Here is a 27,107-nt window from a genome sequence, read left to right as displayed (position 1 = left end):
GAACACACCAGATGGCCTCCTTCTTTAGAGACCGCAATTTCCCTTCCCACGTGGTTAAAGATGCCCTCCAACGCATCTCGTCCACATCCCCACACCTCCGCCCTCAGACCACACCCCTCCAACCGTAACAAGGACAGAACGCCCCTGGTGCTCACCTTCCACCCTACCAACCTTCGCATAAACCAAATCATCCACCGACATTCCCGCCACCTCCAAAAAGACCCCACCACCAGGGATATATATTCCCTCCCCACCCTCCGCAAAGACCGTTCCCTCTATGACTACCTGGTCAGGTCGACGCCCCCCTACGACCCTCCCATCTGGGCACTTTCCCCTGCCACCGCAGGAACTGTAAAGCCTGTGTCCATACCTCCTCCCTCACCTCTTTCCAAGGCCCTAAAGGAACCTTCCACATCCATCAAAGTTTTACCTGCACACCCACTAACATCATTTATTGTATCCGCTGCTCCCGATGCGGTCTCCTCTACATTGGGGAGACTGGGCGCTTTAGGGAACATCTCCGAGATACCCGCACCTATCAACCACACTGCCCCGTGGCCCAACATTTCAACTCCCCCTTCCACTCTGCCGAGGACATGGAAGTCCTGGGCCTCCTTCACCGCCGCTCCCTCACCACCAGACGCTTGGAGGAAGAACGCCTCATCTTCCGCCTCGGAACACTTCAATCCCAGGGCATCAGTGTGGACTTCAACAGCTTCCTCATCTCCCCTTCCCCCACCTCATCCTAGTTTCAAACTTCCAGTTCAGCATTCTCCCTATGACTTGTCCAACCGGCTTACCTGTTTTTCCACCTATCCACTCCATCCTCTCCTCCCCCACTGTACTCTATGCTACTCTCTCCCCACCCCACCCTGCTCTAGCTTATCTCTCCATGCTTCCAAGCTCACTGCCTTTATTCCTGATGAAGGGCTTTTGCCCGAAACGTCGATTTCACTGCTCGTTGGATGCTGCTTGAACTGTTGTGCTCTTCCAGCACCGCTGATCCAGAGTATGGTTTCCAGCATCTGCAGTCATTGTTTTTACCTTGTTTATTCGTTAGCAGGCCTTCCTCCCTCCCTCGATGCTGGGCCATGCAATTGTCAGGAGGTATTGTTGACGGAAACTGAAGGAGTCACACAGGAATGGCTCTTTGTGCAGAGAAGGGATTGGTTGGAGCATGACTGCCACAGTCTTCGAGACTTGGCAGTTTCTATATCATTACCAAGTTTATTCTAGGGTTCACATCTCTATTTGGGGAAAATGGAAGACTCGGAAGCTGCTGAAATATCTTTTGAGTGCAGATAGATTTAAAATGAGACCCTGGAACACAGCAGGGAAAGCTGGAATCAGTTTCACTGTGACATAGGTTGTAACAAGTTCAAAATCTGAGAATCAGGGATTTACAATTAAACAATTTTGTCACTACTGATGGTAACTGATATGTTTTTAACAAGAGACATTTGCCTATTTTTGTGTGAACCAGTGAATGTTTCAGAAAAGTAGCAAATAACCTTGTCTTAATTCATGTTTCCAGGCTGCCTGCCTGTATTTTACAACAATAAACTCAACCTCGCTGTTCAAAAAAAGGGGGCGGTACTGTGGTTAGCACTGTTGCCTCACAGTCCCAGGTTCGATTCCAGCCTTGGGCGACCTGTGTGGAATGTGCACATTCTTCCGGTGTCTGTGTGGGTTTCCTCCGAGTGCTCCGGTTTCCTCCCACAGTCCAAAGATGTGCAGGTCAGGTGAATTGGCCATGCTAAACTGCCCATAGTGCTGGGTGCATTAGTCAGAGGGAAATGGGTCTGGGTGGGTTACTCTTTGGAGAGTCGGTGTGGACTGGTTGGGCCGAAGGGCCTGTTTCCACACTGTAGGGAATCTAATCTAATCTAATCCAATCATTCTTAAACATAACATTAGAATGCTTTCCAATGCACGGAAAAAAATAATTTTGTTCTAAAAAGCTTGTTTTTGCATTGGTTCATGCAAAATTTTACTCACGTAGTCAAGTATTATGCCCAGTTAAGGCAAGTCATATTCATACTTTTAAACACGGACTGCATTCAGTATGGAACTGCCAGCTCTTTTAAAAAACGGACAGTAAAAGGATGCTCAAATGGGTCAGGTGACTCTTGTAATTTCTGCACAGACTATTTCAAACCTCCAGAAAGCTCCTGATTGAATGTGTGCTTCTGATATGCGACTCCAGCTAATGAACCCACTGAGGCTACTCTTTGGGAGTGTAAGTGCCTTTTTCACTAGGCCTGCAAAGCATGCTTTTCCTGGAAGTGAGCTAAACACAAAATTCGAAACTATCCTTTTGTTTGTGACCTGTAAATATGCACCATTCTCTGAAACTGTGCTTGTCTGAGTGTATGCCCAAGTGAATGGCACTAGATTTTCAGAGTAAATGCATAAGTAAATAACTCATCTTTATTTATACACATGAAAACTTTCTGCTCGTTAATCAAATAACCAGCACATTTCCCAAATTTGACTTACATTACAATAAAAATTAGTACCACAATTTTGCAGGTAACATTCATTTTGATTTGAAGATAATGCATTACTAGATGACAACCGCCATGTTAATAACAGTCTGCACCACCATCTTCAGAATCAGCTGCTGCCAGTAAGTCCTCTAATAGAGATCGAAAACTGCTCTCAATGTGATCACTGCTACGAACAAGGTGTTGGTGTTGAATTTCCAAGTCCAGAACTATCAAAATCTCCATGATATCATTAACGTTTTGCAAATTTAAGTTACTGTAGGAAAGCCAATCGCTAAAACTTTCTCTGTTTGGTTTTTGTCCATTTGACTTGAGAACTTCTACGTTGTCAGCACCTGAAGCAATTGTTTTTAGTTTAATTAGGATCTCACATGCTTTCTGAGCTACTGGTCTGTCACAATCCCACAAAGCATGAAATAAAGTAGTAAACATTCCAACCTCACAGAGGGTCTGCAGAAAGACCTTCACTTGTGTAGAACCAGTGCTATTTGACATCAAAACTGCATATGGACTTATGGATAAGTTGGAAGCTACATGATCGATGAAAGCTTCTGCCAAGCCCAGGGTATGAACTTTGACTTCCCAATCCAAATCATTGCTTCCTATTTTCAAAATTACAGGAACAAAATTCTCCAATTCACAGGAACTGAGCGTGTGGCTATTTTTCAGCCAGTCAGCAAGCACTTTAATCGCAGCCCTCCTGGCAAAGCCCTCAGTATCCTTGTTCAAAATATCTAACAAATAGGAAAGAATATTGCCCTAGAAAACAAAATAAAGTGTGTGAAAACAATACAACTTATGACATTCATTTGTTCTTAAAGTTCATGGTGGCAAAACATGCGAATATAACCTTGATTTTTCTTCTATGAATTACAAGAATGAATAGTATTAAAAAGTAAAACATATTAGCTCCAATGGTTTTCTTTTCCAAGTGTAAGGTAATTTCCAATTAATAATGATAGGGCACCATTGAAATAAAATATAACTGACTGAATTAAAGCATGCAAATAATTCCCATCATTTTCACAATGGCAATTCTGGATGGATGGGTTGCATATTCCTTCCTGGTTTCCAACACTATCATGAATGGCACAAGGCATTTGATAAGGTTCCCCAGGGTAGGCTCACTCAGAACATAAGGGGGCAGGTGATCGAGGGAAATTTACCTGATGGATGCAGAATTGGCTGGTTCATAGAAGACAGAGTAGTAGTAGATGGAAAGTATTCAGCTTGGAGCTCAACGACCAGTGGTGTTCTGCAGGGATCTATTCTGGTACCTCTGCTCTTTATGATTTTTATAAATGACTTGGATGAGGAAGTGGCAGGGTGGGTTACTAAGTTTGCCGATGACACAAAGGTTGATGGAGTTGTGGATAGAGTGGAGGGCTGTTGTAGATTACAACAGACATTGACAGGATGCAGAGCTGGGCAGAAAAGTGGTAGATAGAGTTCAAACTGGATAAGTGTGAAGTGATTCATGTTGGAAGGTCAAATTTGAATGCAGAATACAGGGTAAAAGGCAGGATTCTTAGCAGTGTGGATGAACAGAGGGATCTTAGTGTCCACGTCCATAGATCCTTCAAAGTTGAAAAGGTTGTTAAGAAGGCATGTTGTTAAGAAGGTGTGTTGGCTTTCATTAGCAGAGGGATTTAGTTTAAGAGCTTCCAGATTATACTGCAGCTCTATAAAGCCCTAGTTAGATCACACTTGGAATACTGTGTTCAGTTCTGGTCACCTCATTAGTGGAAGCTTTAGAGAAGGAGCAGAGGAGGTTTATCAGGATGCTGCTTGGACTGGAGGGTATGTTTTATGAGAAAAGGTTGAGGGAGCTTGGGCTTTTCTCATTGGAGAGAAGGACGAGAGGTGACTTGATAGAGGTGGACAAGATGATAAGGGGCACAACCAGAGACTTTTTTCTCAGGACAGAAATGGCTTTTGTGAGGGGGCATAATTTTAAAGCGATTGGTGGAAGGTCTAGGGGAGGTGTCAGAAGTAGGATTTTATACAGAGAGTGGTGGGTGTGTGGTAGTAGAGTCAGATATTTTTTGCAAGGTTTGTAGCTCAGGTTGAGGTTTAGGGTGTAGGTTTGCTCGCTGAGCTGTAGGTTTGCTATCCAGACGTTTCATTACCTGGCTAGGTAACATCATCAGTGGTGACCTCCAAGTGAAGCGAAGCTGTTGTCTTCTGCTTTCTATTAATATGTGTTTGTCCTGGATGGGGTTCCTGGGGTTTGTGGTGATGTCATTTCCTGTTCGTTTTCTGAGGGATTGATAGATGGTACCTAGATCTGTGTGTTTGTTTATGGCGTTGTGCTTGGAGTGCCAGGCCTCTAGGAATTCTCTAGCATGTCTTTGTTTAGCCTGTCCCAGGATAGATGTGTTGTTCCAGTCGAATTGGTGTTTTTTTTCATCCATGCGTAGGGCTACGAGGGAGAGAGGGTCGTTCTTTTTGTGGTTAGCTGGTGTTTCTGTTTATAAGCAGGGATGATGAACTGTATAAAATATGGCCACAGGTAGAATGTTGCATGCAGTTCTGGAATCCATGTTCTAGGAAGAATGTTGTAGATGATCCTGAAGGGATTTACCAGAATACTTCCTGGGCTCAAGAGCTGAGGTTGCTTTCCTTGGAGCAGAGGAGATTAAGTAGGGATGTGAATTAGATGCAAAAACTAATGAGGGGCCCAAATAAGACAGACAGGAAAAAATCTTGATGGAGAGATCAATGCCTAGGGTGCATAGCTTTAAGATAAGGGGCAAAAGATTGAGAGGAGATAGGAGGAAAAACTTCTTTATCCAAAGGGTGGTGGGAGTCGAGGATGCATTGCCTGTAAGGATGGTAGAGACAGAAACCCTAGCTGCAAATGTGTTGCTGGTCAAAGCACAGCAGGTTAGGCAGCATCTCAGGAATAGAGAATTCGACGTTTCGAGCATAAGCCCTTCATCAGGAATAAGAGAGAGAGAGCCAAGCAGGCTAAGATAAAAGGTAGGGAGGAGGGACTAGGGGGAGGGGCGATGGAGGTGGGATAGGTGGAAGGAGGTCAAGGTGAGGGTGATAGGCCGGAGTGGGGTGGGGGCGGAGAGGTCAGGAAGAGGATTGCAGGTTAGGAGGGCGGTGCTGAGTTGAGGGAACCGACTGAGACAAGGTGGGGGGAGGGGAAATGAGGAAGCTGGAGAAATCTGAATTCATACCTTGTGGTTGGAGGGTTCCCAGGCGGAAGATGAGGCGCTCCTCCTCCAGCCGTCGTGTAGTTGTGTTCTGCCGGTGGAGGAGTCCAAGGACCTGCATGTCCTCGGTGGAGTGGGAGGGGGAGTTAAAGTGTTGAGCCACGGGGTGATTGGGTTGGTTGGTTCGGGCGGCCCAGAGGTGTTCTCTGAAGCGTTCCGCAAGTAAGCGGCCTGTCTCACCAATATAGAGGAGGCCACATCGGGTGCAGCGGATGCAATAGATGATGTGTGTGGAGGTACAGGTGAACTTGTGGCGGATATGGAAGGATCCCTTGGGGCCTTGGAGGGAAGCGAGTGTGGAGGTGTGGGCGCAAGTTTTACATTTCCTGCGGTTGCAGGGGAAGGTGCCGGGGGTGGAGGTTGGGTTGGTGGGGGGTGTGGATCTGACAAGGGAGTCACGAAGGGAGTGGTCCTTGCGGAACGCTGATAGGGGAGGGGAGGGAAATATATCCTTGGTGGTGGGGTCCGTTTGGAGGTGGCGGAAATGGCGGCGGATAATACGTTGTATGCGCAGGTTGGTGGGGTGGTAGGTGAGAACCAGTGGGGTTCTGTCTTGGTGGCGGTTGGAGGAGCGGGGCTCAAGGGCGGAGGAGCCCCTCCACCGCATCTCCTCCACTTCCCGCTCCTCCGCCCTTGAGCCCCGCTCCTCCAACCGCCACCTTGGACTCCTCCACCGGCAGAACACAACTACACGACGGCTGGAGGAGGAGCGCCTCATCTTCCGCCTGGGAACCCTCCAACCACAAGGTATGAATTCAGATTTCTCCAGCTTCCTCATTTCCCCTCCCCCCACCTTGTCTCAGTCGGTTCCCTCAACTCAGCACCGCCCTCCTAACCTGCAATCCTCTTCCTGACCTCTCCGCCCCCACCCCACTCCGGCCTATCACCCTCACCTTGACCTCCTTCCACCTATCCCACCTCCATCGCCCCTCCCCCTAGTCCCTCCTCCCTACCTTTTATCTCAGCCTGCTTGGCTCTCTCTCTCTTATTCCTGATGAAGGGCTTATGCTCGAAACGTCGAATTCTCTATTCCTGAGATGCTGCCTAACCTGCTGTGCTTTGACCAGCAACACATTTGCAGCTGTGATCTCCAGCATCTGCAGACCTCATTTTTTACTCAGAGACAGAAACCCTTACAACATTGAAGTAGTATTTAGATATGCACTTGCAATGCCAATCCATACAATGCAATGCGTCAAGTGCCGGAAAATAGGACTAGAATAGTTAGGTGGTTTTCTTTGATTGGCACGTATGTGATGGGCCAAAGGGCATTTTTCTGTGTTGTAGCCCTCTATGACTAACTTTTGCCCAACACATCCTCATCTCCCTTTCCTCTTTTAGGAATCTATTCACCTGTCTGAATATCTCTATGTGACTTGACAATAAATTTTCCTTCTAACACTTGGCAGGTTTTACTACATTAGTAGTTGCCATTGTCCAAGGGCAAAAGGGCTGCTCTTTGAGTAGAGAGGGACAAATGGGTGTGGTTTAACCAGAGGGTTACCACACCTCAGATGAGGCACGAGGTTGGGAAGGCAGGACCTTCATGGTAACCTCAGCCAGTGCGGGAATTGAACTTGCACTATTCCATCAAACTGCATCACAAACCAGTCACCTTGAGCTAAACCACACCATTAAAGCTGATAGATAATGCAAGTTGTTGTTGCCTTGTGAAGCCAATACTGAAATTCAATTCAGTAGAAGTGAAATATCTTGGGCCAAATATTCATGTTGCCAATAATACTCAGTCCTCTATTTCTGTTTTTCAGCAGCAACAGCAACTCGAAGGGTGGGAGCTTGACTGGGACCTGCCGGGAGCGGTGAGTCACTGATTTGAGCTTTTATATTTGAACTCAGAGAGCACTGGTTTTCTGGGAAAGGAGGGATTTCTGCTTTTTATTTCTGTCCAGCTATACAAGGTGGTGTTTTCTCAACCTGAGACCCTACGATTGGAGGGCCTCCCACCCAACCACACCTCTAACCTTAAACACGAAGGACACATCAGCTAAGCATCTCTTCTTTATTATTTTGTGAAAAGCGGACTAGTAGGGATGGCAGTGCAGGGAGAGCAATGTTCCTTCTGCATAATGTTTGAGGTGAGAGATGCCATTAGTGTCCCATCCAAGTACATCTGCAGGAAGTGCACCCAACTCTCACTTCTCCAAGATTGTGTTAGGGAACTGGAGCGGGAGACTGGATGAACTTCGGATCATTCAGGAAGGCTGTGATAGATGAGAGTTACAGGGAAGTAGTTACTCCGAAGCATGAAGAAAGCTGGGTGACTGTTCGAAGTGGGGGAAAGAAACAGAGTGGAGGGATCCCCAGTGCGTTCCCCTGAAAAACATATTTACCGTTTTGAATACTGTTGAGGGGGATGATTTACCAGGGGTACGCCGTGGAGCCCAGGTCTCTGGCAGAGCCTGTCCTTGTTGCACAGAAGGGAAGGTGAGAAAGGAGGAGAGTGCTAGTCGTTGTGGACTCAATACTTAGAGGTTCAGATAGAAGGTTTGTTGGGAATGAACGAGACTCGCGGTTGGTGTGTTGCTTCCCAGGTGCCAGGGTACTTGATGAATTGGATCATATCTTTGGGGTCCTGATGGGAGAGGGTGACCAGCCTCAAGTCGTGGTCCATGTAAGTACCAATGACATTGTTCGAAAGAGGGATAGGGATGCAAGGCAGGATTTCAGAGTGCTAGGGTGGAAGCTGTGAGCTAGAACAAACAGAGTTGTTATCTCTGGTTTGTTATCCGTGCCACGTGATAGCGAGGTAAGGAATACGGAGAGATATCAGCTCAACACGTGGCTGCAAGGATGGTGCAGGAGGGAGGGCTTCAGGTACTTGGATAATTGGGACTCATTCTAGGGTAGGTAGGACCTGGACAAACAGGATGGTCTTCACATGAACCAGAGGGATACTAATATCCTGGGTGGGAAATTTGCTGGTGCTATTCGGGTGGGTTTACCTAGCTAAACAGGGGGATGGGAACCTGAGGTGTAGTTGCAGTACACAGGAGGATAAGTGTAGGGAGGACAAGAAGATGATTTCAGGGTCACAGGAATGTGCTGGCAGACAGCAAAACTGATTTGAAGTGAGTCTACTTCAATGCCAGAAGCATCCGAAATAAGATAGATGAGCTTGTAGCATGGATAGGTACTTTGGACTTTGAAGTTGTAGCCATTTCGGAGACATGGATAGAGCAGGGTGAGGAATGGATGTTGCAGGTTCCAGGGTTTAGATCTTTCATTAAGAACAGGCAAGGTGGTAAAAGAGGAGTAGGCTTGGCTTTGTTAGTCAAGGATAGTATAACGGTGGCTGAGAGAATGTTTGAAGGGGACTCATCTACTGAGGTAGTGTGGGCTGAGGATAGAATCAAGAGAGAAGAGGTCACATTGCTTGGAGATTTTTTTTATAGGCCACTGCAGAGTTCCAGGGAGGTGGAAGAGAAGATTGGCAAAATTATTCTGGACAGGAGTGAAAGGAACAGGGTGGTCATTATGGGGGACTTTAACTTCCCCAACACTGACTGGAAATGCTATAACTCTAGTATGCTGGATGGATCAGTTTTTGTCCAATGTGTACAGGAGGGTTTCCTGACACAGTATGTCGAAGGGCCGACAAGAGGGGAGACCACACTGGATCTGGTGCTTGGTAATGAACCAGGCCAGGTGTTTGATTTAGTTATGGGTGAGCACTTTGGAGAGAGTGACCATTATTCAGTTACGTTTAGTTTAGCGATGGAAAGGGATAGGTACATGCCACAGGTCAAGAGCTATCGATGGGGCAAGGGCAATTATAATTCAATTAGGCAAGAATTAGGATGCATAGAATGGGGGAGCAAAGTGCAGGAGATGCAGAAAATGGAAATGTGTATCTGGTTTAAGGAACAGGTATTGCGTGTCCTTGATAGGTATGTCCCAGTCAGGCAGGGAGGAAGTCATAAGGTAAGGGAACTGTGGTTTACTACAGAAATTCCACCTCTTGTTAAGCAGAAGAAGGAGGCTTATGTGTTGATGAGGCAAGATGGTTCAGGTGAGGCGATGGAGAGTTACAGATCAGATAGGAAGGATTTAAAGAGAAAGTTATGAAGAGCAAAGAGAGGACATGTGCAGTCTTTAACGAATAGAATAAAGTAGAACCCTAAAGTTTTCTATAGGTATGTGAGGAATAAAAGGATGATTAGGGTAGGAATAGCATCAGTCAAAGACAGAAGTTGGAAGTTGAGTGTGGACCCTGTGGAGATCAGAGAACATTTCTCATTGGTTTTCACTCAGGAAAAGGAGAATATTGTAGAGGAGAAGAATGAAATACAGAATAGTAGACTAGAAAGGATCGAGGTTAGTTATGAAAGGGTGTTATCAATTTGAGAAGAAGTGAAAGTAGACAAGTCCCCTGGATTGGATGGGATTTATCTGAGGATTGTCTGGGAACCTAGGGAGGAGATAACAGAGCCCTTGGTTTTGATATTTCAGTCGTCATTGTCTACAGGTTTAGTACCAGAGGACTGGAGGATTGCAAACGTTGTGCCCTTGTTCAAGAAGGGTAAAAGAAATGACCCAGGTAATTATAGACCAGTGAGCCTTACTTCTGTTGTAGGAAAGGTTTTGGAAACAATTTGATTTCAGATAGTCAGCATGGTTTCGTCAAGGGCAGGTCGTGTCTCACAAACCTCATTGAGATTTTTGAGAAGGTGACCAAGCATGTAGATGAGGATAGGGCAGTTGATGTGGGATACATGGACTTGAGCAAAGCCTTTGATAAGGTTCCACGTGGTAGGCTGGTGGAGAAAATGCAGAGGCATGGCATTGAGGGTGATTTAACAGTTTGGATTAGAAACTGGCTTTCTGAAAGAAGGCAGTGAGTGGTGGTTGATGAAAAATATTTAACCTGGAGTCCATAAGACCATAAGACATAGGAGTGGAAGTAAGGCCATTCGGCCCATCGAGTCCACTCCGCCATTCAATCATGGCTGATGGGTATTTCAACTCCCTTACCAGCATTCTCCCCATAGTCCTTAATTCCTCGAGACAACAAGAATCTATCAATCTCGGCCTTGAAGACATTTAGCGTCCCGGCCTCCACTGCACTCCGTGGCAAAGAATTCCACAGGCCCACCACCCTCTGGCTGAAGAAATGTCTCCGCATTTCTGTTCTGATTGGACCCCTCTAATTCTAAGGCTGTGTCCACGGGTCCTAGTCTCCTCGCCTAATGGAAACAATTTCCTAGCGTCCACCCTTTCCAAGCCATGTATTATCTTGTACGTCTCTATTAAGTCTCCCCTTAATCTTCTAAACTCCAATGAATACAATCCCAGTCCGGTTACTAGTGGTGTGCCACAAGGACCTGTTTTGGGACTACTGCCGTTCATCATTTCTATAAATGACTTAGACGCAGTCATAGGTGGATGGATTAATAAATTTGCAAACAACACTAAAGTTGGTGGAGTAGTGGACAGTTTGGAAGAATGCTACAGGTTGCAGGGGTCTTGGATAAAATGCAGAATTGGGCTGAGAGGTGGCAAATGGAGTACAATGCAGCTAAATGTGAGGTGGTGCACTTTGGAAAGAATAACAGGATAGGCAGGAAGGTCAATGGAAAGATTCTTGCTCATGTGGACATGCAGAAGCATCTTGAGTCCATATACATAGATCCCTGAAAGTTGCCACCCAGGTTGATACTGCTGTTAAGAAGGCAGCTCTTGAGTATAAGAGCTGGCGAATCATGTTAAAATTGTACAAGACAATTGGTTTGGTCGCATTTAGAATACTGTGTACAGTTGTGGGCGCCACATTACCAAAAGGATGTGGACACTTTGGACAGGGTGCAGAGAAGGTTTATGAGGATGTTGCCTAGTATGGAAGGTGATAGCTGTGAAGAGAGGTTGAGTAGGTTAGGTTTATTTTCACTAGAAAAAGGAGATTAAGGGGTCCGGATTGAGGTTTACAAAATCGTGAAGGGTATAGACAGGGTGGATAGAGACAAGCTTTTTCCCAGGGTGAAGGATTCAATAACGAGAGGTCAAGCTTTCAAAGTGAGAGGTGGAAAGTTTAAGGGGGATACACAGAAGGTGGTGGGCGTATAGAATGCGTTGCCAGCAGAGGTGGTAGAGGCAGACACGGTAGATTCATTTAAGATGCGTCTGGACGGATGCACGAGTAGGTGGAGAGCAGAGGGATACTTAGATTAGATTTTTTAAGATTGCTTACAGTGTGGAAACAGGCCCTTCGGCTCAACAAGTGCACACCGACCCTCCGAAGAACAACCCACCCAGACCCATTCTCCTACATTTACCACTTCACCTCACACTATGGACAATTTAGAATGGCCAATTCACCTGACCTGCACATTTTTTGGACTCTGGGAGGAAACCGGAGAAAACCCACGCAGACATGGGGAGAATGTGCAATCGCCACACAGACGGTCAGCTGATGCGGGAATTGAACCCGGGTCTCCGGCGCTGTGAGGCAGCAGTGCTAACCACTGTGCAAATGGGCCTCACAAAGATGCTTAGAAACTGACCGACAGGTTGAGACAGTACATTTGGATCGACTCAGGCTTGGACGCCTGAAGGGCCTGTTCATTTGTTGTAAATTTTCTTTGTTCTTATATGGTGTGTTAGGTTTCATTGGTAGAGGGTTTGAGTTTTGGAGCTGCAATATCACGCTGCAACTATACAAAATGCTAGTGCGATCACACTTGGAATATTGTGTACAGTTCTGGTGCCATATTTTGGAAAGGGTGTGGAAGCATTGGAAAAAGGTGCAGAGATTTACCAGGATGTTGCCTGGTCTGGAGGGAAGGTCTTATGAGGAAAGGCTAAGAGTCTTGGGTCTGTTCTCACTGAAAAGAAGAAGGCTAAGAGGGGATTTGATAGAGACATACAAGATGATCAGAAGATTAGATAGGCTAGACAGTGAAAGTCTTTTTCCTAGGATGATGAATTCAACTTGTACGAGGGGGCATAACTGCAAATTGAAGGATGATAGATTTAAGACAGATATCAGAGGCAGGTTCTTTACGCAGAAAGTGGTGGGGGCGTGGAATGCCCTACCTGCTAATGTAGTTAACTCAGCCACATTAGGGAGATTTAAAGAATCCTTAGATAAGCACATGGATGATTTTGGGATAGTATAGCACGGTGGCACAGTGGTTAGGGCACGGTGGCACAGTGGTTAGCACTGCTGTCTCACAGCGCCTGAGACCCGGGTTCAATTTCCGACTCAGGCGACTGACTGTGTGGAGTTTGCACGTTCTCCCCGTGTCTGCGTGGGTTTCCTCCGGGTGCTCCGGTTTCCTCCCACAGTCCAAAGATGTGTGGGTCAGGTGAATTGGCCACGCTAAATTGCCCGTAGTGTTAGGTAAGAGGTAAATGTAGGGGTATGGGTGGGTTGCGCTTCGGCGGGTCGGTGTGGACTTGTTGGGCCGAAGGGCCTGTTTCCACACTGTAAGTAATCTAATCTATAGGGGGACGAGCTGAGAATAGTTCACAGGCCGGCGCAACATTGAGGGCCGAAGGGCCTGTTCTGCCCTGTATTGTTCTATGTTCTATTCTTGACACTTTTCAAGCTGTGCATAGTATGATTGAAATTCTATTGGAAGTTCTGATCTGGTAGTTTCTGAATGTTTTTCTCAGCACACACAATCACAAGAAGAATACTTATTCTAATGCAATTGGTTAAGTTTTGGTTATATTCATACCAATACGCAAGATGTCTCCATTACACAAAAGGTTAGCAATCATCACAGAAAGGTCAATTACTTCCAACGTAATTCAGGTATACTCACTAATAACTACTAATTCCTGTATTTGCCCCATTTCTTTCATTTAGTGTCACATCCATGAATATGTGTTGCTTTAAGCCACCAATTTCATGCAATATTGTGTAATGTCATCCATATCAAAGCCTGACTGAGCACTTGAACCTATTTTTGAAAGATCATATGGGAGTGCGCATGGGATCTTTTAAAGATGTTACAACTTTAGTTTCAAACTGTTTGTCAAACAAAGCTTAGCTTTTGATTGTAGGTTTTAAAAACAAATACATTCTTTTATCATGGCTCTGAAAAGGCCTCAGATGTTTTCTTTACAATCACATCATGACTGGCCTTCCAAAGGAATAGATTACTTTGTTTCTGCTACTGAATGCCAAACCACCTTTTTTGGACAGATTCTAGCCTCCATCATTATTCAAGGGAGCAACAGAGGGGAGAAAGGAGGAAACAATTATAATGCTATAGCTTCAGACAAAAGCTAAGGTTAGAAATCCACTCCAAGTGGCAACTTAAAGACAGCAAATAAATATGGAATGCATTAACACGGGATTTTGTTTTAAAATTGGTGACTACTAAAGCAAATTCTTGAATTCTTGTAATCAATTCAAGTGTTACTATTAGCAATCAATTCAAGTGACTAGAATTCAAGTAATGCTATTTAGTGACAAGAATACGTGCTGTTATCTACTTCCCAACTTATGTGAACTATTCTATCAAAAGAATTTAAAACTGTTCTCCAAATTAACTTATTTTCTTTCATTAATTGGTATTTACAATTAAATGCTTTGAAGAGGTATTTGACCTTTTATCAGTTGGTAACAAGTAAACTATTGAGAGGGACATCTTAGAATGATCGACAGTTTGTGATTTAAGTGAAACACAATACTGTATATGATGCAGCTAATTGCTAAGGTTAAAATTCATTCCAAGAATTCTCATTACCATTCATTCCAAATTAATGCTGTGTGGATAATACATTAACTCACTAAACCGTGGAATAAAAATGAGGATTCTCTCTCCTCAATTTTTTTTTGATTAGATTACTTACAGTGTGGAAACAGGCCCTTCAGCCCAAGAAGTCCACACCAACCCTCCGAAGAGCAACCCACCCAGACCCATTCCCTTCCATTTACCCATTCATCTAACACTATGGACAATTTATCAAGGCCTATTCACCTAACCCGCACATTTTCGAACTGTGGGAGGAAACCGGAGCACCCGGAGGAGAATGTGCAAACTCCACACAGACAGTTGCCTGAGGCGGTAATTGAACCCGGGTCTCTGGTACTGTGAGGCAGCAGTGCTAACCACTGTGCCGCTGTGCACCATTTTCTTACATTTGAGCTCACAACCTGTGTTATCAGTAAAAGAAGGTATTGGCAAAGACCTTTGGAGCGCATTTAAAATTTATTGGAAAACTAATTCCAGAACATTGAATTTATTCTAATGTTATGCTAAGTCTAGAACAGTTTCATCTTGCCAATGTCCTCATAATGCGAGAGAGGAAGAGCAACTATAGTAGAATTGAAGTGGTTACAAAAACGAAGGCCAATTTAAACACACTACAGAAAACTGACTGACCTTCACCGCTGTGACACTGTTCTCATTTGGTAACATTTGCCAATTAGGAGAGAGATAGTTCATTTTTCCCAGAGCAGTAATGGCACTTGCTCGAACATAACTTTCAGGATCTGAAAGCAGCTCCAATACAAGATGAGGAATTCCACAGGAACCAATTAACTGACAGAAACTCTCAACTCCTGAAACAAGGTAACAATTAAATACAGTTACAGTAAATTTTATGCAAATAAGCAAAGCTTAATAAGTCTGAGCATGAGCAATTATTTTGTCCATTCCAACTTCAATGTATTCTGCGCAATTTCTAATTAAAAATTAGGTGAACAAACTGTCCAATACATCAAGATGGATAATTTTAAAATCAATCATTCTTAAATATTACAGTAAAATGGGATGAGAAGTTAGAAGAAGCAAATTAAAATCCTTTCTGAAGATTATCTTAATTATGCAAGCAGCAATCAGTTCTAGGATTTGACTAAAATGACTATTGGAAAAAATGTTTATACCTTTAAACTGGAAGCACATTTGGCCAAGGAACTCAAGTACGGAGTCTCGAATTTCCCAATGAACATCAAATAGTCGCTTCTTCATTACTGATATGAAGTCTGAGGGTATTGTAATAGAAATCAGTATTAACTCCGGATCCATCTGATACAAAACATACCAAATTTAACATAATATTGCTGAACTCTGAGAATTACAGTAACATAACAATGCCAAGTAAATCTTCATGACAGACTGGAAATGGAAGATGAGAAATTAAACTGAAAATATGTATCTCCACATTAAACTTTCAACCTATATCAAATGCCACAGGAATTCTCCACTTTAGATTGATTATCAATAAAAAACATCTGTGTTTAACTTAAAGGGAATAATAATGTAACAAGGATAGAGTTTGCAAAAGTGAACTGGGTTGATGAATTAGCAGGAATGATAGTAAGAAAGCAGTGCTAGGCATTTAAGGTGATAATTCATGACTCTCAGCAAAACATATCCCAGTAAGGAGTAAAGATTCTAAGAGAGGAATAAGCCAACCATGGCCAACCAAGCAAGTTAAGGAGAGTATTAAGCTGAAAGAAAAAGTATGCAAGGAGGCAAAAGTCAGTGATGACTCTGAAGACTGGCATAAATTCAGAATCCAGCAAAGGTCAACTAACAATATAACAAAGATAGAGAAAATAAACTACAAGAGCAAACTAGCAAGGAAAATAAAAAAATCTTACAATAAAAGCTTATTTAAATACATTAAAAAGATGATAGAGGTCAAACTGAACAGAGGCACCCTAGAAAATGAATCTTGGGACAGTGTTTTGTGGAACAAGGAAATGACAGAGGAATTAAACAGATATTTTGCATCAATCTTTACATTAAAATTACTTTGAATATTCCATTAATAATAAAGAATACAGGGAGGAAGGAAGCATCATCATCGTCACTAAAGAAGTGGTATTAGACAAACTAACAGGGCTAAAATTAGCTATGTCCCCGAACTGCTTGCTTACATCCTAGCATTCTAAAAGAGGTAGCTACATTGTGGATGCTAGGTGATTTTCTAAAAATTGTTGGATTCTGGTGAAGTAACAGAGGATTGGACAACTGCCAATATGACACCCTATTCAAAAAGGGAAAGAGGCAAAAAGCCTCACATTTATTGTTGGAAAAATGTCAGAATCAACTATTGAGGTGACATGGTGGTTCAGTGGTTAGCACTATTGTCTCACATTACTGGAGACTCGGGTTCAATTCCACCCTTGGACAACTGTCTGTGCAAACGTCAGATATCTCTCCAGGTCTGCGTGGGTTTCCTCCGGGGGGCTCCAGGTTCCTCCCACAGTCCAAGGTTAGGTGCAGGTTAGGTGGATTGGTCCAGGCTAAATTGCCTAAATGTCCAAGGATGTGCAGGTTAGGTGAGTTAGGGAAAATGCAGGGTTATAAGAATAAAGTAAAGGCACGGGTTGGGTGGATGCTCTTTGGAGGACTGATGTTGACCCAATGGGCCTAATGACCTGATTCCACACTGTAGGTATTCTATGACTCTATGGTTTAGGAAGTAACAGCAGAACAGTTGGAAAGTCATAATCTAATGGTGCATTCATGATTTTGTATATTGTGTCTTGACTAACTTCAAGAAAGCCTCAACCAGAGTGGATAGAGGAGAACCAATAAATGTGTTGCATTTCCACAAGGAAAAGGGTAAGTCAGAAGATGAGAGTCCAAGGTATTGGAGTTGGTGTATTGGCATTGGCAGAGAAGGGACTCATGGGCAAGAAACAACAAGTGGGGATAAAGGGTTTCCTTCATCAGGCTGCCAGTCAGTGGGGTTCCACACGGTTCGGTGTTGGGACCACAACTGTTTACAATATCTATTAATGACTTAAAGGAAGGAAGTGAATGTATTGTAACCAATTTTGCAAAAGACACAAGAATGAGTGGAATGGCAGGGGACAGGGATACAGTTTATTGAAAAACATTCATATGTTAAGTACATGTGCGAAAAGTTATTAAATAGAATATAAAGAGGGAAGATACAAAGCTTTTTTTTGGAAAGGAAAGTAAAAGAATAGAGTATTATTTACATGGAGAACAACTGCAGAATGTTCTGGAAGACAAAGGGACTTGGCATAAAACACAAAAAGCTAGCACCACAGGTGCAGAGGAGAATCAGAAAGGCTAATGGAGAGTTTGCCCTTTATTTCAAAGGTGATGGAATACAAGTGTAGGAAAGTCTTACTGCAACTATACAAAGTGCAGGTGAGACCACACTGAAAAACTGTGAACAGTTTTAGTCCCCTTATTTAAGAGAAGATATTATTTCATTGGAGGCAGTTCAGAGAAGGTTAACTAGAGATTGTCTTATAAGCAAAGGTTAAACAGGTTGGGACTTTACTCACTGGAGTTTAGAAGAATGAAAAAAGTGATCTCACCAAAACATATTGGATTCTTAAAGAGCTTGACAAAGTAAACGCTGCGAGGATGTTTCCCCCATGGAACAGAGGGCATAGTCTCAGAATAAAGGGGCATCAATTTAATACTTCGATGAGAAAGAATTTCTTCTCTCAGAATGATGGAAGTCTTTGGAACTCCTTGTCACCAAGAACTGTGGGAGAAGAATCTTTGGGTTTATTTAAGACTGAGATCGATATATTCTTGATCAGTAGTGGAAACAAGTGTTATGGGGAAAAGACAGGAAAATGGACTCGAGGAATGTCAGAACACCATGATCCTATTGAATTGCACAGCAGACTCGAACAGTTGAAAAGCCTACTCCTGTTCTTATTTCATATGATCTTATACACCTAAAATCTATGCCATTTTGAACTATGGTGATGGTGAGTAGCGTAATGTTTTTGGTAGAAGGCAAGTTCAGCATGATGCTTCAAAGACTAAAGTTAGAAATGCAACAAGAATTTTCATTATGAATATTGTTAAGTATTTAATTAAGCAGTTATTTCTTGATTTTACAAGAAAGAATTGCAGGAAGAAACATTTATTTGCAGACAAAATCCACGTACCATATACGAGAAAGCAACAGGAATATCTGTACAACATGCAAGTATTCTTCTTGATGTAAGCAGATTTGCAGGAATGAACTCTTTGTATAAGTAGTGTCACAAAGCAATACTCAAGGATAATTAAATATAACAAATATTGTACACAACAAGGTAAATGCCGATGGGAGTCACAGCAAAATTCAAGGAATTGGAGATGACTTTCCTGAACACACGATAAGTACATTTTTGAGATACAAAAGACAGAGAAATAAGGGAGGGCATGTCTCACTGGCTTTCCATTAGCTCAGGATGTTTAGACTTTAAACAGGATGGGCTGGAAGTGTACCTGTGCTACTAGTAGCTATATATCATTGCAGTAATGTAAAATGAAGAGATAGGCATTCTGACCTGCCCTATCATTTTGCTGCATTTATGGCGCTGGAAAACCTGAACATGCTGGCTTAGTCTGGCACATCTATGGAGTGTTGTGGTTACATCGAGATTTTTCTTGGAGAGACAACAGACTGCCCATGGGACAACTGAATCACATGGAAATTTGCAGCTGTTGACCTGATTAGCAGCCAGTTTTCTTTGGTGGCATTGCCCCTCTCCAATATTAAGACAGGGAGTCACCATTTTCAGTGAAAATTCAATGACAGCAAACAGTTAATGCTCAATATGCTGGTTGTATAATCAGAATCCCAAAGTGAGACAAGACTTTTAAACAGATTCAACCTCTGCAAGGATCCAAGGCAATCATCATCTTGCGCAAGATGGAATTATGGGGAAATATTTACATTTAGAGTTAGTATGAAAAGTATTTAAAGTAATGACAATAAAGTCCATCTGTTTTAAACCATCTTCCAGCATGTAAATAGAAAAAGTTGTAAATGATAGCTGTTAGACAGAGAGAGACTGTGTTTGCTTGACTTCAAAGTCAGGTCAGAAGGAAACTACTTTTGAAATTGTTAGCTTTGTCATAGAATTGTAATGTTTGGTATCACTACGAAATAACTTTACATTAAAGCTGATACTAAAACGTCATAAAAATAGGTAGAAATTAGCATCCTTTCTAACCTTCTGTACTAAGGTTAGCAAGAATTATAAAATGCATAATAGAATTTGAAAAGTAATTCATAATATACAATACTGCTGGCCAAAGTCTGGGAAGGAACAGAACTGTCAGTTTTGGAATGTGGTCAATAAGATCTATTATGTAAGCCCAAGGACAGGTGATTGGGGTCTGGCAAACATCATGAGACGTTGGGAAAACATGGGTTGACCATGAGTTGTTCATTATTGATTGTGATTTCACAGGATTGGATGTGTAGATCAGAGTGGATGTGGCAAGCACTGTTAAGAGTGTTGCACATCGTCATTGTAACATGGTATGCATAAATATTCTTTACTTTATTGGGAATGGTATCCCTGTAAGTCTATATTTTCAAATTCACCTAGCCTGCAGAACCCTGGACATGTTGGGCAATTTAGCATGGCCAAACCGTCTAACCTGCAGATCTTTGGACTGTGGGAGGAAACTAGAGCACCCAGAGGAAACCCATGTAGACATGGGGAAAATGTGCAACTTTATACAAAATCCCGAGGCTGAAATTGAACCCGGGGCCCTGGCGCTGTGAGGCAGCAGCGTGAAGCACTGAGTCATTGTGCCACCCTGTTCTTTTGGCACAGTGGTAGAGTCCCAAACCTTGGACAAGAACTCTCTAAAGTGTGGAAAGAGGCCATTCAGCCCATCAAATCTGCACTGATCCTTCGAAGAGCATCCCATCCAAATCCAGACCCTTATCCCATAACACTGCACTTACCATGGCTAATCCACTGAGCCACACACATCCCGAGACACTAATGTCAAGTCAGACGGCCAATCAATTAAACTGCTTATCTTTGGACTATGTGAGAAAGCCCATGCAGACATAGGGAGAACATACAAACTCCATACATACATTAACCCAAAGCTGGAATTGAACCCAAGTCTCTGCTGCTGTGAAACAGCAGTTCTAACCGAGCCATCATGCCCCCCAAGGAGGTCTGAGTTCAAATCACATTTACTCCAGAGGAGTATATGACATCTCTCAGCAGCTTGGTTTGGACAATATTTACATATAGAAAGACAGTGATAGTGTCCCTGTCTCTGACAGGCGACCCAGGCTCAAGTTCCACTTCTCCAAAGTTGTGTCATAACATGTCTGAACAGGTTGATTAAAAAGATCTGGAAACAAAGGGTAAGAGTTCTTGTGTCTCAACTGCTGATGAGGGCCCAGTTTCATGTCCCATCTGCTCCAGAGTTGTGCACCCTTGTAGTCGAAAGGTACCCTCCTCACTATTTACTATCCCACGTGCAAACTGATTGATCCCTCCTACATTCAAGTCTAAACCAATTATTTAAACCACAAACAGTAGGGGCCCTGTGATACCCCAGATTTCCATTTGGTAAACCAACTCTCAACCTTCAACTTCTGCTTCATCCTACTCAGCCGATTGTGTATATAATTTTCTAAATTCCCTTGAGTTCTATGAGTTCTTACCTTTGCTCTCCCATGCAGGACCTTATTAAAAGCCTTGCTGAAGTCCAAGTAGGCTACGTTAAAAACATTGCTGTCATTTACACACTTGGTCAACTCTCAAAAAATTCAATCAAGTTGATCACATGACCTTCCCTTAATAAAATCATGCTGACTTTCTTGATTAATCCCTACCTCTGCAAATGCAGATTAATTTTGTGCTCCAGAATTACTGACAATAGTTGCCCCACCACTGAGGTTAGACTAGCCTGGAGTTTCCTGGTTTATTCCTTGTTCCTTTCTTCAACAATATTACCACATTGACTGTCCTCCAGTGCCTCTTTTGTGACTGGAGATGAATGGAAGAGATTTGCAAGAGCCCCTGCTATTTCCTTCCTTGACTCATGCAACAGCCTAGGATATATTAGGCCTTGGAGATGTATCTACTTGTAAGCCTAGTAGCCCCCTCAGACCATCCTCTCTCTATATATTCTTAAATTGTATCAGAGACTTTCTCACTGATTTCTACACCCACAGTTTGGTTATGTTTACAAAGCAATGGGCGGGGATAACTAGATACCACAGGGAAAAAAGGTATAACTGCGCGGAAGGCAATTACGATGCAATTATGCAACATTTAGGATGCATAGGATGGGGAAGAAAACTGCATGGGATGGACACACTTGAAATGTGAAGTTTATTCAAGGAACAGCTATTGCGGGTCCTTGATAAGTATATACCTATCAGGCAGGGAAGTAGATGCCGAAAGAGGGAGCCATGGTTTACTAAAGAAATTGAATCTTTTGTCAAGAGGAAGACAATGACTTATGTGAGGATGAGGCATGAAAGCTGAGTTTGGGGGCTTCACAGTTATAACTTAGCAGAAAAGATCTAAAGAGAGGGCTCAGAAGAGCCAGGTAGGGACATGAGAAGCTGTTGGTGGATAAGGTCAAGGAAAACCAGAAGGCCTTCTATAGGTAATATCAGGAATAAAAGAATGATCAGAGTAAGATTAGGGCCAATCAAAGATAGTAGTGGAAATTTGTGTGTAGAATCTGAAGACATAGGGGAAGCACTTAATGAATACTGTTCGTCAGTATTCACGTTGGGAAAGGACAATTTTAGTGAGAATATGGAGAGACAGGCTACTAGATTAGATGGGATTGAGGTTGACAAAGAGGAGGTTTTGGCAATTTTTGAAGATCTAAAAATAGATAAGACCCCTGGACCGGATGGAATTTATCCTTGGATTCTCTGGGAAGCCAGGGATGAGATTGCAGAGCCTTTGGCTTCAATCTTTATGTCATCATTGTCAACAGGAATAGAGCCAGAACACTGGAGGATAGCAAATGTTGCTCCCCTGTTTAAGGAGAGTCAGAACAACCCTGGTATTATAGGTCAGTGAGCCTTACTTTGGTTGTGGGTAAGGTGTTGGAAAAGGTTATGAACCTATAATTTATAATCATCTAAAAAGAAATAATTTCACTAGGGATAGTAAACACTGTTTTGTGAAGGATAGGTCATGCCTCACTAACCTTATTAAGTTCTTTGAGAAGGTGACGCAGTTGGTGTGGTGTATATGGATTTTCAGTAAGGCTTTTGATAAGGTTCCACATGGTAGACTATTCCACAAAGTACAGAGGCATGGGATTGAGGGTGATTTAGTGGTTTGGATCAGAAATTGGCTAGCTGAAAGAAGACAGAGCATGGTGTTTGAAGGGAAATGTTATCTTGGAGCTCAGTTACTAGTGGTGTGCCACAAGGATCTGTTTTGGACTCATTGCCTATTTTTATAAATGATCCAGAGGTGGGCGTAGAAGGATGGGTTAGTAAATTTGCTGATGACACTAAGGTAGGCAGAGTGAACAGTGCCGAAGGATGTTGTGAGTTACAGAGAGGCATGGATAAGATGCAGAGCTGGGCGGAGAAGTGGCAAATGGAGTTTAATGTGGAAAAATGTGAGGTAGTTCACTTTGGAAGTAACTGGAATGCAGAATACTGAGCTAATGGTAAAATTCTTGGCAGTATAGATGAACAGAGAGATCTCAGTATCCAGGTGCATAATTCCTGAAAGTTGACACCCAGGTTGAAGGGTTGTGAAGAAGGCATTTGATGTGTTAGCATTTATTGATCAGGGGATTGAGCTTCGGAGTCACCAGGTCATGCTTCAGCTATGCAAGACACTGGTAAGGCTGCACGTGGAGCATTGTGTGCAATTCTGGTCACCACATTATAGGAAGGATGTAGAAGCTTTGAAAAGTGTTAGGATGTTGCCTGGTAACGGAAGTAAGGTCTTATGAGGAAAGCCTGAGGGATCTGAGGCCATTTTCGTTGGACAGAAGAAGTTTGAGAGGTGATTTAATCGAGATATAGAAGATAACCAGAGGGTTAGTTAGGGTAGTCAGTGATAGTCTTTCTTCTCAGATGGCGAAGACTAACACGAAGGACATAGCTTTAAATTGAGGATTGAAAGATTTAGGACAGCTATCAGGGGTAGTTTCTTTACTCAGAGAGTAATAGGGGTGTGGAACAGTAGAAGACTTGCTGACATTAAAGGCATTTAAATGGTCACTGGATAGTAATGGAATGGTGTAGGTTCCATTTTTGGAATCAGATTAATTTCACAGGTTGGCGCAACATTGAGAGCCAAAAGGCCTATACTGCACTGTAATGTTCTATATTGTCCCTCTAACTAGTGAACACCAACCCTAAATATTCACTTATTACATTACCTGCATCCTCAACTCCATGCACAAGTTACCACTATGATCTGTAATATACAATAGGTGCAGGAGTAGGCCATTTGTTATGATCATGGCTGATCATCCCTAATCAGTATCCTGTTCATGCCTTATCCCCATTAACCCTTGATTCCAATGTCCTTAAGAGCTCTATCCAACTCTTTCTTGAAAGTATCCAGAGACTTGGCCTCCACAGCCAGTAATGGACGCTAGTCTTTCCCTAGTTATCCCATAATCCTTAATGTCCTTTAAAACAACTTAAAATTTACCTATATATTACCAACTAGGATCCTTTCATATCCCCTTTTAGACCTCCTTACTTTTAAGCTCCCTCTTGCACATTCTTTACTCCTCTGGGGCTACTGCTGCTTTGAGTCCTTGGTACCAGCCATAAGTCTCTCTTTTTCTCTTAATTCAATGCTGTAATTCAATGCTCCAGGCTTCCCTCCACAGGATTCGATGGTCCCACCATTTTTCTTATTGGAATATATTGGTCTTGCACTCTCCATATTGAGACATTTAGAAGTAAGATGAGAATTTCTTCCATTCAAAAGCCTGAGTGTCTTTGGAAATATCAATCCACAAAGTTGTAGATGGGCTGTCAATGAATATACTGAAGGTTGAGATAGACATATGGTGTATTTGGATTTCCAGACGGCATGAATAAAAGACTGCTGCATGATAGAGGTGCACAGCATTATAGGTAATGTGTTAAAATGGACACTGCACTGGTTAACTAACAAAGCAAACTGCAGTTGTAAATGGGTGTTTTTCTGGTTGGAGATCAGTGTTTAATGCAGTGCCTCGAGGACCAGTGTTGGGACAGCAATTATTTACAATTTATATAGATGATTTGGAGTTAGGGGGTGAAGTATTGTGTGTCAAAGTTTGCAGATGATATTGAGGTGAGTGGCAGAACAATATGTGCAGGGGATACTGAAAATCTGCAAAGGGATATAAATAGATTAGATGAGTGGACAAGGGTCTGGCAAATGGAGTACAATGTTGGTGAGGTCTTCCATTTTGGTTGGAGTAACAGCAAAATGGACTATGATTTAAGTGGTGAAAAATTGCAGCATGCTGCTGTGCAGAGGGACTTGTATGCCCTTGTGCATGAATCGCAAGAAGTTGGTTTGCAGGTGTAGCAAGCAATTAAGAAGGCAAATAGAAAATTTTAGATATTTGAGAATGTAAGATGAATGGAGTTTAAAAAAGGGAAATTATGCTGCAGCTGTATAGGGTGCTGGTGAGGCCACACCTGAAGCGCTGTATACAGTTTTGGTCTTCTTACTTGAGAAAGCATGTACTGACACTGGAGGGGCTACAGAGGAGGTTCAATAGGTCGATTTTGAAATTGGAAAGGTTGTCTTATGAGGAGTAATTGAGTAGACTGGGACTATATTCATTAGAATTTAGAAGAATGGGGGGGAATCTTATAGAAACAGATAAAATTATGAAGGGAACAGATAAGGTGGCAAGGAGGCTGTTTCCACAGGTGGGTGAAACTAAAACTAGAGGGCATAGCCCCAAAATAAGGGAAGCAGATTCAGGACTGAGTCGAGGGGGGAACTTCTCCCAAAGAGTTGTGAATCTGTGGAATTCCCTGCCAAATGAAGCAGTTGTGGCAACCTCATTGAATGTTTTAAAGGTAAAGACAGATAATTCCTTTACTGTTAAAAAATCTAAGGATAATAGTAAGCAGGCGGATGAGTGGAGGGGAGTCCATAAAAAGATCAGCCATGATCTTGTTGATTGGTAAAGTAGGCTCGAGGGCCAGATGATCTACTCCTGCTCTTATTTCTTATGTTCTTATAGCACGTTTGGTCTCTCACGTAATCAAAATCAGCTCCACAGGCTATATGATTTTCTCCTTTTCTATTTCTTTTGTTCTTCATGAAGTATTTAAAAAACATTAGGATCAGAATCCAAAGCTATTTCTTTCCAATATCAATTCTTTATTGATCCATGTGTGATCTGTGTATTAAGTTTAATTGAATTCTGTCTGTTAGTTTTGGATGTCTCGTTTACAACTAACAGCATGATAAACATTACCTCCTCCTCCCACTTCAACTGGCAGAGGTAATAAAGTTAGGCAGAATGAAAATAGAATTAAATATTTACTGGGTAGAATACAAGAAGATAACCAACATCGGTTTCCTACCTCCATGTAAAAACTCTTGTAATTTGGGCTCAAGTACATGAGAGTTCACACCTTCAATGCAATGTGACATCCAGCAAAATAAAGCCTGGAGGGACTTCTTCAAAACCTAAATTTACACATTTGATTTATTGATTGTATTTTTAGACATTCAATTCAGAAAACATTCAATTCAATTTTAAGTGGTACAAAATATACCTTGAGCAGGAATGTGGATCTTTACCTCTCTGAAGGGCTTGGGCAGCAGATCAATGGGTACATCATTACCTGTATGTTCCCCTCCAAAATACACACCATCCTTATTATCACCATTCCTTCACTGTTGCTGAATCAAAGTCTGGAACTCCTTTCCTAACAGCATTGCAGGTGGCTTACCATTACCTTTTCATAGACAATGAGGATGTGTAACAAATGCTGGCCCTGCTAGCGATACTCTCACCCCACGAACGAACAAAAATTTCAAACAACTGCATGCAACCTCAATGATGCTGTCCCATCCCAGATCATATGCTTCAGTAAAAGAAAACTATACTGACACATTATGACTAGTTATTTTAATAGACAAAAATATTACTCACAGTACAGTCAGTATCTGGGTTGCTGATGTAATCATGGAGAATGGCCAATGCACTGTTTACTTCCTCAATCCCTGCTAAGATTGAAATCTTAATTTCAGCAAAATGTCAACCAATCTTTTTATTGGTGCAAATATTTTTATAATTTTAAAAATATTTACTGGTAAAGAAAAAAATGTGTGTATTATAAAAAAGTGTTTTTGGACACCAATGTACAATTAAAAATTCTGAGGGTGTACGCTTACCTCAGTTTATTTTCACATACATGTAAAAGATATAAAGATGGTTTTTGAAAAATTAAATGTAATTCTATGATGTTTAACAGCGTTTTTTCTCTTGAACAATATACTCTAATTTTTTTAATATGTTTTTAACAATTTAAGTAAACTTAATTTAGAGATTTTGCTACTAGTGCAATGCTCTAGGATGTCAACAGACTCTAATATTTTGATTAAGATTGCTTCTGAGATAACAAGTAGTCTCTCAAGACGGAAGGAGAAGAATATAAACTCCATTTTCTATATGGGTGTTTACTTACC

General features: G+C 42.4%; 1 protein-coding gene across 4 annotated transcripts in view; it reads right to left on the bottom strand.

The window, feature by feature from the left end:
• Positions 1-2,437: 2,437 nt before the first annotated feature.
• The window catches only part of brat1 (BRCA1-associated ATM activator 1), a 64,947-nt gene continuing 40,277 nt past the window's right edge, over positions 2,438-27,107 (bottom strand). For 3 of the 4 annotated variants that reach the window (XM_060840383.1, XM_060840385.1, XM_060840386.1), the window contains 5 exons: positions 26,572-26,645; positions 25,997-26,102; positions 15,588-15,686; positions 15,085-15,263; positions 2,438-3,266 (listed from right to left, as the gene is read on the bottom strand). In XM_060840383.1, coding sequence (XP_060696366.1) covers positions 2,586-3,266; positions 15,085-15,263; positions 15,588-15,686; positions 25,997-26,102; positions 26,572-26,645 — 1,139 coding nt within the window. In that variant the 3' untranslated portion in view covers positions 2,438-2,585. The remainder of the gene's footprint in view (positions 3,267-15,084; positions 15,264-15,587; positions 15,687-25,996; positions 26,103-26,571; positions 26,646-27,107) is intronic. The other variant, XM_060840384.1, reaches the window with a different exon arrangement.

Source organism: Hemiscyllium ocellatum, chromosome 20 (assembly GCF_020745735.1).
Source record: "Hemiscyllium ocellatum isolate sHemOce1 chromosome 20, sHemOce1.pat.X.cur, whole genome shotgun sequence".
Classification (NCBI taxonomy): Eukaryota; Metazoa; Chordata; class Chondrichthyes; order Orectolobiformes; family Hemiscylliidae; genus Hemiscyllium; species Hemiscyllium ocellatum.
This window is presented reverse-complemented; position numbering and strand designations above follow the sequence as displayed.